The sequence below is a fragment of the Akebia trifoliata genome, chromosome 14, assembly GCF_017979445.1.
Source record: "Akebia trifoliata isolate Shusen 1 chromosome 14, ASM1797944v1, whole genome shotgun sequence".
NCBI lineage: Eukaryota > Viridiplantae > Streptophyta > Magnoliopsida > Ranunculales > Lardizabalaceae > Akebia > Akebia trifoliata.
Genome location: NC_141388.1, coordinates 7,947,811 through 7,960,688, shown reverse-complemented (window position 1 = coordinate 7,960,688; position 12,878 = coordinate 7,947,811). Strand labels below are relative to the sequence as shown.

Genomic DNA, 12,878 nt, shown 5'->3' with positions numbered 1-12,878 from the left:
GAGAGAGAAAAAGATCAAAAGCAAAAGGGTTTGGCTTTTTTCGTTCTCCCTAGGCACAAGAAAGTGGACACCTAACAATCTTTTCTTATGCAAAATCTAACTTGATCATCTAAGGATTTTTGACAAATACCACATCGGTGCCACAGCACGACAGGATGAGCAAGGAGTATTTCATCAGAGCTACATGGAAGAATTGATAAAAGTAACTTAAAATTACATCTACATCTTTAAGGAGGAGCCAAGAGTATTTCATTAGAGCTGCAAGGCAGAGTTGATAGAGGTAATCCAAAATCACCTCCATTGTTTTAAAAACTAGACAGAATAGAAGGTTTGGTCGTGTTTCTTTGAATTTTGTAATAAAATGAGAGGGATTTACCTAGTAGACCTAATTGTTGCCTTTTTATTACAAAAGTCCCTGGGAGTTATTACTACTTCAAGGGAATCTTACTTTATGAAGTTTGTTACCCATCAAACCTCACTTTATCAAGTTTGTTATCCGACAAACTTTAGAGTGAGGATCCACATTATAAAATTCAAGTCGATGGTGTTAATTTGCTACTCAACATACCTTGGAGTGGATCCTAACCACACCAATTTGTGACATCCAAAAGCATGATGTGATACCACTCGTATATAAAGGACAAAATTCTTAGAACTTTGAAAAAAAAAAATTTATTTTCTTTGTTGTATTTTAATTTTGAATTTGAGAGTTTATTAACCATCCATTTTCAACACCAACGATAAAGCATCAAAGAGGATTTTTTTCTTCAATTTTTTTTATGTTGAATCTAATTTTTTTTTTTCATGAAATCTAGAAGTTTGTGTTATTAAATTTGCTAATTTGATAATGCATGTGGGCCCAACAATACTTAATAAAATTTAAAATATTACCAAGTTAATCATGTTAGTTTGACTCATAAAGTAAGGTTTGTTCACTTGACAAAGCAAGCGAGTTTTTGTAATAAAATTGCAGCGGATGGGTTAATGGGTTTTGCTCGTAAATCTCTCTAAAATCTGTTCGGCTAATAAATCATTGGTTTTTATGAGTTTTATCCTTGTGTGAATGGAAATAAAGGTATTTTAGTAAAATGTATGCATTCTTTAAGAGAGTTGATATTGCTACGTCAATTTTTACTAATCCCACACCAACTGTGTGTGTGGGGGTTCTTTGATGATAAATATAAGAATTGGTGTGGCATTAGTAAAATTTGGTGTGGTAATAGTAGTTCTCTTCATCTTTTTTATTTTTATTTTTAATAAACGTATCTGGTTAATGTCGTAGGATATGAGATTCCGAGAAAGGATCGGATTATTTGTCAGGTTATCTGGAGGTGGTGTCAGACACAGATCTGTAGCCACACCAAACCTAACCAACCCAACCCAACCCAACTTTAAAGCAATTAGTTTTAGCTCCGATTCCGAAAAGGGAGAAAGAAACTTGACCCAAAGCACATGCACATGCACATGCAAGAGTCGTCTCAGTCTTCTTTTAATATTGCAGGCATCATGTGTATGTAATCCCCTCGTCGGCGGCACGTGAATACATCCTGAGTTCTATGCTTCATATCTACTTTTAGATGGGGACCTCTTTGTTTACTACCACAATTTTGTTCCAGTTTTACTTAACACCGACAATATTATTGATCTCATTTTGGTTTGTTCCAGGACAATAATCCTTTTTACGCCTCAAATGGATCCAAACTGTACATATCTAGAGGCATGGAAGAAAACCAGATTTTCTCCCACATAACTTATTGCAAACTGCAAAGGACTTCTATCACTAATCAAATACGCCCTGAAATTAAAAATAAAAAAATAAAAAAATAAAAAGAGAGAGAAGAGGGAGGGAGGGAGTGTGTGTGTGTGTGTGGGGGGGGGGGGGGGGGGGGGTGTGGGGGGTGGTGTTCTAAGTCGAGCATGATTTTAAAACTCATTTTGACATCTCATCCATGAACAAGACTGAGTTTCCCAATACGTTGAGTCATCTCGTTCTACAACGAGAAAAATGAATTATGATTTTAAATCTCATCTAATACATTTGACCTGTCTATCCATCTCGGTGGGTGGACGATACCAAGACATCAGACGAGTCGTCTCAGTCTCGGACGAGATTTAAAACCATGAAGTCCAGTGACAGGTTACAAGATGCCCTTTCGATGTTTGTTCCATTGAGACAGCAAAAGTTTTCCAAATTGGAGAGATCAAATATGTTATGAGATAACATGAGATGGCAGATTTATTGAGAGATCACCGGTCATACCACAGTAGGAATGTACAAATGCAAAAAATGGTGTCCATGCGAGCTATAACTCCAAACCTAAACTCAGTGCTTCGCACAGATTGATACGTACTTAATGCAACCAAATTGGCCGGTCCCCTGATATCAATACATTTTATTTAAAATTTTCATCAGCTCTCAAACTTCCAAGATGATCATGAGTAATACTTTGCTTTGAAACCATTGAAACAGTTTGATTTTGACCTACCAATGCCACATACACAGGCATCACGTACATGGGATCATTCCTGTTACAGCTTGGTACAAAGATTTACATAGGTTTTGTTGTGGGCTGAGGTAAGCATTGGAACCAGTTGGCATCATCAGCCTCATCTCAAGTACATGGAGTTTTCAGTCCAAAGAAACTACAAATTAGACGAAAACAATTCACATAATGCACTCTCTCTCAAACAACAAATAATTTAAATTTCTACAGATCACAATCTAAAATGTTTCTGGTTTCTGTTGCTACCAGTTGAATAAGAAACAGAAAAATTGAGGTCAGAGAACGTAAAAAATCAAGCAAGCTTACAAATAAAAGTAGATCATTCAGTGGCCAAATTAACATACTGCCATGGGTTGAATTCAATTGATCTGACATCAACCTCATCAATGCCGTCTGAGTTATCCACCGCGGCCCGATGTTCGGTGTATTTACCATTGTATCGGTATACTTCCAAGTCACCCCATGGTGTAGGAGCAACTTCATCAGAAAGTTCAAACCATTTTGGGGTGAACTGATGGCCCTTGGCCTCGCGGTTTCTCTTTTCAGCTCTCTGCTTCTCCTCCAAACTGATGAACAAGAAAGTAGAAGGCACATTAAAACATAAGCCATAAAATAAACTTAATGTGTGAGAGAGAGAGAGAGAGAGAGAGAGAGAGAGAGAGAGAGAAAGCAACCTGCTCTTTTCAGCACCAGCTTTGGATAGATCACCCTTCTCTAATGCATACCGATCAGGACGCAAACGGGAATCTGATGCCAACAACTTCCTGGGTGCAGTGTCAAAGCTGTTTATTTTGTGTGCAAAATATGTGTACTGAAATTTGTCATTCTCTGGAACATCAGCAACTCTCCAAACCTGTACAACAACAGCACACCGAAAGATTAAGCAACAAGAATAGCAACCATAAAAATAAAAAATATTTCAGCTAACTCAGTTAAACGGCACATCCTGAAATAACAGCTGATTACATAGAAAAAATGTATCAGTAATAATCTCATGTATTGTCTCAATTCCCGAACATCAATACCATACCCTGATGTTATGGGAATTCTTTCCAAATTTAAGAGTTAGAAAAGGTTTCCTGGCAGAGCATCGGTCATGTAATATGCAAGGTAAGGAAACAGTGAGATAAGAGTTGGCTCTTCTATTAATAGGCACGGATTATCACATTTGGCCTTTAAGTCATTGTGAAAATTTCAACACACTTATACTGAACTCCTCATAAGGATGACCTACTAGTGATTGAAGTAACAATAATAAATGTGTAAGGATAACAATCAGGGAATATGAGAAGAATATCAATGTAAGACGGGATTCATAGTATCATACATTGTGAAATCATATCCAAGAGTAAAGCTTTAACTTAATACCATTCTACAGTTTAACCTAGCAATCAATCTTCAGTATCAGAAGACTTTAAAAAGAGGAGGATAAAATTTTTCAAAACATCAAAAGGTGTTAGCAAGGACAATGGCGATTTCCTCAACATGATTGGTTTGGCAACAAATGAAGGGTCACCAACCCAGTAAAAATATGAAATCCGGGAAAAGGAGACATGAGACTGTCTTTGTGCTAGAGGTTTCATTTTCCCCACCAGAAAAGTGGTCTTTCAGTTTTCCTTCTATATTTTATACGGATAACAAAAATGAAGGTGGCATGCCCATACAAACCGGACATAAGGCAACACAAGAATCCACACGAAACCTAGGCAATCATCACCATCTCAATAGATGTGGGCATCTCACAAGTACCTAGAAAAGTGCCATAAATGGAAAATTTTACCATCTAGTGGGCTGAATGACATATTTGACATAATTGGCCTATTAGATCAACAGGTTCCTAACCTTGGAAAAGAGAGCTGTTGTATGTTTAGGACCTATAATTTGTGCTGTGGTTTAAACAACTTACTAATGTATGTCCTCATGTGCATAATAGCATAGAGAACTTATTATGTTAAAAAGAAATTTTTATGCTAGTGGGGCAAACATGCAGGTTGCACCAGAGATATACAATCAAGTTTTTGCCAAACTATCATAATATTGAGAAGATTGGAGAATGGTCTTAGGAAGGAAATTGCAAAAGCCCCCCCATCTGAAGAAAATTCTCTGCCTCCATAAAATCAAAATAAGATTTCAACATCGCTTAACAATAGAAGTTGGCAATCATTGAGATGCAAAATGTTCATGACGAAACTTAATACTCAAAAGCCTTGTGAGAGGCTTCTGTCGAGCCTAAAGGGAGGGAGAGAAGAAACTAAAATAAACCAACGAGAGAGCGAGTAGATTCTTTTTAAGTAGATTTTACACCACAAGTAAAATGTATATAGCTCAGCTTGTTCTGCCAACATTGCCAAGATATTGTTCAAACTAGACTCTGGATGTCAACCATGTTCCACTGAAAAAGTTCACAAGCCTCCAATAGATAATTAGATGAGGCTGGCCTTCTACAGAACCCTTCCAACTTCTCAGTTACAAGAGCAAAAATATACAAGGACATGGAACAAGCACGCAAGTAATAGTTAATAGTGTTCAACCTGGAAATAACAAGTTGTCCTGTATGACTATTCTACAAGAGCTAAAATATACAAGGACATGGAACAAGCACACAAGTAATAGTGTTCAGGTATATAATGGCAGCTAATGTTCACATTCAACGGTTCATCCAAATTATCATAAGGCAAGTGCAGTATACTCGAATAAATCTGCAACATTTAAGTTTTTTATACATGTTCCAGCCAGATGCCAATTCAACACAAGCAACAAATCCGAAGGAAAGATGTGCAGCAAAAAAATGGTGTTTTTTATAAATAAAACATGCATGCATAGGTAGGTAGATATATTTTGTATGAAAAGTTGACCAATCTTTCTAAGGGAGACCTCATTCCACTCCAACTTTGTGCATAGACATACCTTTATCCATGCATCTGGAACACTTTCAGTGCATCAAATAATTAATGTAGTAAAAAAAAAGTGTCAATATTAGCAACTGAGACCTGATCGTATCTAAAACATAGATTTCACAACATATACAGTATAGATTTATTTAAATCTATTATCAACAGAGGTATAGTTGTTGGTTAAGATAACCAACCAGTATAAAGAGAAATATTAGGAATCATAGGCTACAAATAAGGTCTCATCTAAATAAGAAGTCTTCGGAAAAAAAAAACCTAAATTCCTGAAACGGCTTGCACCAAAAAAACAACAAACCAATGATAGTAATAATCACTTCTGGCAGGAATTGCTCCTTTCCTTCAAAGATGTGGGTGTTCTTCACTTTTGACTAGCAAAAGAAAGAAAGAAAAAGTAACATACTTAAATTATGAAAATCTGACAAACAATATGAGATGTCATTATATTTTAACTATATGGAGTATTAATTACAAAACAGATGCTAAAAAGTAAGTAAAATGAAGTTTAATTAAATTAACCTCTTTCAGTTCAGTTCCTGAAAGGGGCTCTCCTTCCAAATCACACGGTTGATAACTCATTGACTTATTCCATTTCCCAGTCATTAATATTTTTGGTTCTTCAGCAGCATTATATACATATCCATCCACTTCATAGCGACCAGACCTGCAATAGAAAACAAGTAATAAAACACAAACGTACAAGGTAAACTGAAAAGATAAATAAATACATGGGGCAAGGTACTTTAAAGTGACCTCAAGAAACAAAGGCCAAAAAAAATTAATTGATATCATCTCTTAGTCCGCTAAAGTCCATCGAAAGATGACTCAATGAAGACTAAGTTAACGAGAAGACAAAAAGCCATTAAAACTACCAAATGCAGCCAGCATCTAACAGAATCAAGCCACTCTGAAAGTGCAGCAGTAGCACAGAAGAGAAGTAACATAACCATACCCAAACCAGCCACATGGTTGAAAATATAGTACAACTTTTTCCCCAGTAGTCAAGTTTGTCATGATCATCTCCCCGGGATTATCAACCCATGTCCGACCAAATATAAGATTGTTAACTTTTGTGGAAGGAGGGACCAAATCTAGGACTACACCATCTCTTTTAAGGATCACACGCGTCCTGCATAACAGATTAAAAAACTATAACAGGGCACAAATGAAAAAAAAAAAAAAAACAGAACAGAACAGAACAGTGCTTATAAGAACATAGAACAAGCTGTTCATGATGCTTATGAGGGGAAAAACCATAGAAACTAATCAAAGTACAAATACGTATTAACAAAAGACATATTCCAAAATGGGAAAATGTTCAAAATAGAAACAAGATTGACAATCACCAAAAAAGGGTTCCAACTCTAGACTTAAGTCCTAAATAATTTCAGGTTATCAATAATAAATATTAAACCAAATCATATTTTCTTTCGGTAGGAAATGTAGGCTCAGACAGGTGGCAGTTGCAAATTGAACTGGATTCAATCCACAAATCTCCCTCCATACAAAGGCTTTACCAAAATGCCTCTATCACTCAAGCTACAGAGGGATTTATGAAGGACAGGTAAAGGCATATGCTCTTTCTTAAACAAAGGAACAAAAGCTTGTCATTTTAGTGTCAAGATTACAAACTACTATATTACATAAGCCAGAACTATATAGTTGTAACAATGACAATGAGAAATAAATAATAGGCATCTTACCTCCCGACGGGATAGACATCAACTGAATTTCCCAAAAATTTGGTCTTTAATTTGGATGAAACATCATAAATAAAATGTTCATTTTCAGCATGTGCAGCACTCATTGGGGGATGGTGGCTTACCTGAAACGGAAAAGGAATTACCATAAACCACATTGTCAAACAAATACCCAACATGGAAAACAAAAACTAGAGAACAACATCCAGACATTGACAAGCATGTGGAAAGGAAAAAATGCTCAAAATTTACAAGTTACAATCGATAGAACGCATGAGAAATCAATAATAGGAAAAAAGAAACCAACAGGAAAAGGAAGTGAAAGGAATCATGGTCATAAGAAATTCACCTGCTCTGCGATGAATGTGATTCCACCATGATTAGCCATTTCATAAGTTTCACCAAGTATGGGATTGAAAGGCTTCCAGGTCCTTTGGTAAGCATAGTAAACAGATATTGCCCATGAAGCTGCAATCAATAACCATGAGTTCCATAATCTTTACTATTATAATGAGAGAAGGCAGAGTAGAAGCGGTTCGACGCCAAAATTTGAATTTCAAAAATGCCCCCATCTTGACATTTAAACTTAACATAATCAGAGTCATTTTGGTCAAAAACCAAGAAAATTGCAACCTACAAGCACACTGTTTTGTTTTCAAAATTACAAAAGTATCCCATTTTTACTATGTATTGTTCAAAAACTCTCTAATCAATATTTTAAATTACAAATAAACCCTTTTGATACATGTGCGTTTGCACATGCCACCTTCTAGAACCAAATAATAGGAGCATGTACCACAAACATGTGAGAGAACTTACAAGCATACACCATCCGCATGTCGGGATCCTCACATTCATTTGCCTGATCTAACAAGTAGGAGTACTCCATTAACTGCAACGGGCATTGTACAATTTTAAGACTGTGCAACAAGGCATAAATATGTAACAGAAGCATCAGACATTCAGTCTAAAGTACACATAGCACATACCTCTGCAATTTTCTGAACCATGGTCATTGGTTCAAAAATGAGGACAGGAAGTGTCACCATTGATGTAACATCTGAGCCTATATACTTCTGCATCATCCTCCAATAACCGTCTCGTTCCTGCAAGGAAATGAAAAAGGGCTCATAACGTAAGAGCATATAAAACAACGGTAAATCATGGTGGAAAGAGTGAAGTGTGATTCCATCACAATATGTATAATGCCATTTATTTATTTACTTAAGCAAATACTTGTAAGCTTTTAGTGGATTCATTTTCATTACTAATACTAGAGATATAATGTAAAATATAAAATTTCATCAATGTGTTAATCATATCCAAGAGGAAAATATGGTCAATAACAAAAAAAAATGTTTAAAAAGAACCAAGTAGAATCTATGTAGCTTCAAGATTGTCTTCGGTATGTCCATGCTATTCTCCAGGTATCCCAAGATTTTGGTTTTTTCTATTCACTCCAAAGAAGAAGATTGAAGGGTATATGAAGGTAGTCGAGATGGGGTTTTCACAGTAAAATCATTTAACCAATCTTTAGTACATCTGCCCACTTTGCCATTTCTTGTTGCAATTTGGGGCCCAAAAGTCCCTTCTAAAATGTTGTTTTTCATTTCGGGCGATGCATTCAATAGAGCTTTGAATATAGATCAAATCATGGTGCAGGATTTTATTCCTGCAATTATCTGATTTATACGATACTCATTCATTTTAGTTAGTCTCAGGAAGTTTGATCTCAATTTTGTCCCATTTCAAATATGTTAGCGTCTCCCTAATTTGTGTCTTTGTCGCTTTAGATTTGGCAGTCATCGGTCTTTTTCTAATTCCAAAAGCATTTTATGGATGCAAAGCTTTTAGTAGTTTTAACGGGTAAGCTAGAGTTGAATTTTAAAGAGCAACAATTTCCACTTTAGATGGGATCTTGTTTGTAAGGCTATGAGTGTGCTTTTGCTTTTGATTTTCTAATGGTTATCTCAACCTCCCACTTCCAAGGTTGTATTCTTCATTTGGTCTGTACTTGCAAATAAAATTCTAATGATTGATAACCTTATGTCTCGTGGTTTCACTATGGTGAATTTTTGACTCATGGGAAAATCATTTGGAGAGTCAGTTAATCACACCATTTTCTATTGTGATATCACACATGTTGTGTGGTTCCCATATCATTTTGCTATTTCATCTTTCTGGTTGTTTTCCTCTACATAAGTTCTTGGCAAGTCTAGGATTTTCAAGGAAGAGGGAGAATTTTTGGTATTTGATCCCCTTTGATGTTTGTTGGGACCTATGGAAAGGAAAAAATTCTCAAGCGTTTGATGGGAAAGAACACTCGATTCAGGAGATGTTCATTAGCATCTTGGATATTATATTCCTTTGGTATAAAATGTTGAGGAATTTAAGGACATCCGTTTTTTAATACTTTCTATATAGATGGGAATCAGTTTATAAGCTGGTCAGCTAATCAAATGTCTTTTCTCTTTTTGATGGCCATCTCGGTCATTGAATACTTTTTTTAAAATATAAATCAATTATAATGAAGATTGATTATTTTTAACTATAGCGAAATTCAATTAGATTTAGAATTTCCTAACAAGTTAAATAGCTGATAAAAACTTTAAATAAAACAAAGTTGGCTAATGGACAGCCCAATGTTGTGCATGGGGTGCTTATTAGAAAATGGCAGTTTTATCCTTGTAGCAGCACATAACTGCTACATAAGGCCCAACATAGTTGCTTTTATGGAAAATTTATATAACTTTTAAGCGTGATTTGCTCAAAATTTCTATAGAAAGTGCACATGTCTATAACTGTAGCATGATTCCTACTTGTGGTAACATCTGCAATCATATTTTGTTTGATGATTTCATCATTTTTCATGTAGGATTCTTCACGGTGGTTCCATCTCTCCTTTCGACATCTTTATTTTAATATTTTTGCAACTGAATGTTCCATTCTCTCTTTTCCATTTCTCCGTATCCTTTCATACAGAGACCAGCCATTCAATTTTCTGGTCTGGTGTAAGAACAACTTTGTAGCCTATAGAAATGACAGGTATAATGAAAGGTTCACAATTTCCTATTTGTACCAAGGTAAAAGATAATTACGATCTACATCTGACACACTAAACTTGGAGACTTTGAATAATTTTACTATGATTAAGCATATTGGCCCAAGAAACAGCAGTCTATTACACTTCATAGAAATATATGGCAGAAAGAAGATAATATATGATTATAGAAAATTCTTATTCCAAGCATAAACTCATACACTATACAAAAACCCAACATATAACTGAATTATGAAGTTAAAATAGAGATGGGAGAGAAGCGTGTGCAAAATAAACGTTTAGGAAAAGAGAAAAAGAAAACAAAGAACCTCCTGCTTCCATCTTCCTCTATGAGCTTCTGCTTCAGCATCTTCTGTGCCTCCTTCTGGATTTATAACTTCCAGCCCTTCGTAACCGAGCAATCTGAAGGAGAAAAGGAACATCAATCATCCGATATAGTCCAGATCTACGGCACAGTGTAAAATTAATTTGGTCCAAGTATAGAAACATGGATTGACAAACTCTAGGACAATATTAGAAGTCCTGAACTACAATAGATGACCAGTTCCAACAAACATTAAGGAAAATGGAGAAAATAAGAAGGATTTGTGGCAAAGTGTGGAAAGTTGATAATTAAATGAAGCATCAAATAAAACCCACATAAAATTAATCAGCAGTCACATAATATGCTTGCAACACTTTAATAATCAAATCAAGATATATTGTATCAAAGCAAACACAAATTAGAAGCTCTGAACTCTGGAATTTAGAAAGACATTACTTTACAAAATCATTTATCACTTATGTAGATGAACTGATTATAGCATCCCATAGACGAGGAAGGTTTACAAGAGAACTACCAAAACGGCATAGTCAAATTGAAGATTACCAAAACTGCACACTATTCATTTTAATTCCGAAAACGGTAAATTACCATTTTAGGAATTAATTTTTTTACCAAAATCGTAAATTTGTGAAATGAATAGTAAAAAAAAATTCCTATTCTATAAATGGTAAATACGTATTCCCTGTTTTAGTTTTAGTAAAACAGTTTAAAAAAATGTTTTATAAAACAGTGAATTTTTTCATCACTTTAAGGAAAATATTTTAATTTCGAAAACGGAAAATTACCGATTATGGAATTTATGTGTGCCATTTCAGTAATTTTTCAATTTTCAGTGCATGATTTGGTAAATCACCCAAGGTTTAACCCATATTTTAAGAACTGTTATCAATCCCGATCCTAAAGGTAAGAAGAAAATAAAGGACTGTCAAAGGATTGAACATTGATATACAAATTTCTTTACAGGACTTTAGTCTTGTGTGGAAGAAACTTCAGTACCCATCCGAGAAAAAAATTTGCGTGGCTTACCTCATTTCGAACCCCAGAAATCAAATCAATCAACAACAAATAAAACAAGGTTCTCAAACTAGTTACAGCTCACATCCAAGTAACATGAGATTTAATCACCACAATCAAACAACCACAGGCCACCATTAATAAGCCAACAATTCTGGCTGATCTGAAATAGCTTCAAGGTTTCAACTTTACCTAGATAAATTTCCATTACCTAGATAAATTTCCAGACCGGATCGAATGTTCTCTTTATAGGAACTTTTATTGATTCAAAAACCATATTATTTCAAAACCCAAAATTCAGAGTTTTCCTTATAAAATCATTTTCCTTCAACAAACTCAGAAGTGACATATTACCAAAAATACTCAGATTGGAACAAAATTAAGAAACCATAGCACCACATTCGAGGTGAACAAAACAAAGTTTAATTAGGGTTCTCTACCAACGAAATTAAGGATTACAGAACTAAAATACAACTTTATTCGGAGATCAATCTAGAATACAAATAAAAAAGCTCAAAGATCAAATCTTGCGAAACCTGCATACCCGTTGACAGATTTGTGCATTGCGCTACTAAAGTTGGACAAACTGGACGCGATTGACGCGAAAAAGCCGCCACCTTGCTTCTGATCCTTCGAAGCCATATCTCAAACCCTGATTCGATTCCTCTTCAAGATCAAAATATAAAGAAATTATCGAACGATCTATGATCGACAACAAGATCGCAGATGTGTAACCCTATATCAATGACATCTTCGACAAGATAAGGAAAAAAAACCCTGTCGATCGGTTCTCGAAATAAGAGGGAAAGCTCGAGAAATCGAAGACAGAGAGATTTAAAATTGAAAATTGGGGAAAAGGGGGATTTGTGCAGAACAACGAGGACGACAGGTGGAAATCGTTGGCGGTTCTGCTGTTTGAAGCTACAATCGGATTTCTCTCATTTTTTAATTCTAATAAACATAAGTGTTGTGAGGAAATCTTTGACGTTAAACAGTGATATTTGAGTTGTATACTAAAACCTCCTGGTACAGCCACGTCTCCGTAATGATTCGCTATTATTTTTTGTTTTTTAGAGAAATACTTTCCTTACTTACTAACTTAGTGTAATAAGATAACAAAATGAGCGCAAATAGATTACGAAATTTGGCCATCCATCGCCACAGCCCTCTAGATTTTATGAAAAAATACAGATTAAAAAAAAAAACTTTTTTAACTAAAATCCAAATTTTGAAAACGGACTGCAACTAAACTCTCACTGAACTTCTAAATTTAAAGGTGAAAAATAAATAATAATAATAATAATAATAATAAAATTATTTTATTTTTTTAATAAAATTTTATCCTTTACATCCACGTGACACCTC

The 12,878-nt window shown here is 35.0% G+C and overlaps 1 protein-coding gene across 2 annotated transcripts; it reads right to left on the bottom strand.

The window, feature by feature from the left end:
• Positions 1-2,664: 2,664 nt before the first annotated feature.
• LOC147385979 (oxysterol-binding protein-related protein 3A-like) lies at positions 2,665-12,539 on the bottom strand. Of its 2 annotated transcripts, XM_086422415.1 has the most exons (11): positions 12,058-12,539; positions 10,483-10,576; positions 8,103-8,219; positions 7,933-8,005; positions 7,463-7,581; positions 7,117-7,238; positions 6,366-6,542; positions 5,933-6,077; positions 5,731-5,784; positions 3,179-3,357; positions 2,665-3,070 (listed from the first exon to the last, which is right to left on the bottom strand). In XM_086422415.1, exons 1-11 carry the CDS (start codon positions 12,153-12,155, stop codon positions 2,824-2,826), a joined length of 1,425 nt encoding a protein of 474 aa, XP_086278541.1. In that variant the 5' UTR covers positions 12,156-12,539; the 3' UTR covers positions 2,665-2,823. The 2 variants fall into 2 exon arrangements, with proteins under 2 accessions (XP_086278541.1, XP_086278542.1); XM_086422416.1 differs by lacking the exon at positions 5,731-5,784 and having other exon boundaries at positions 12,058-12,529.
• Positions 12,540-12,878: the final 339 nt, after the last annotated feature.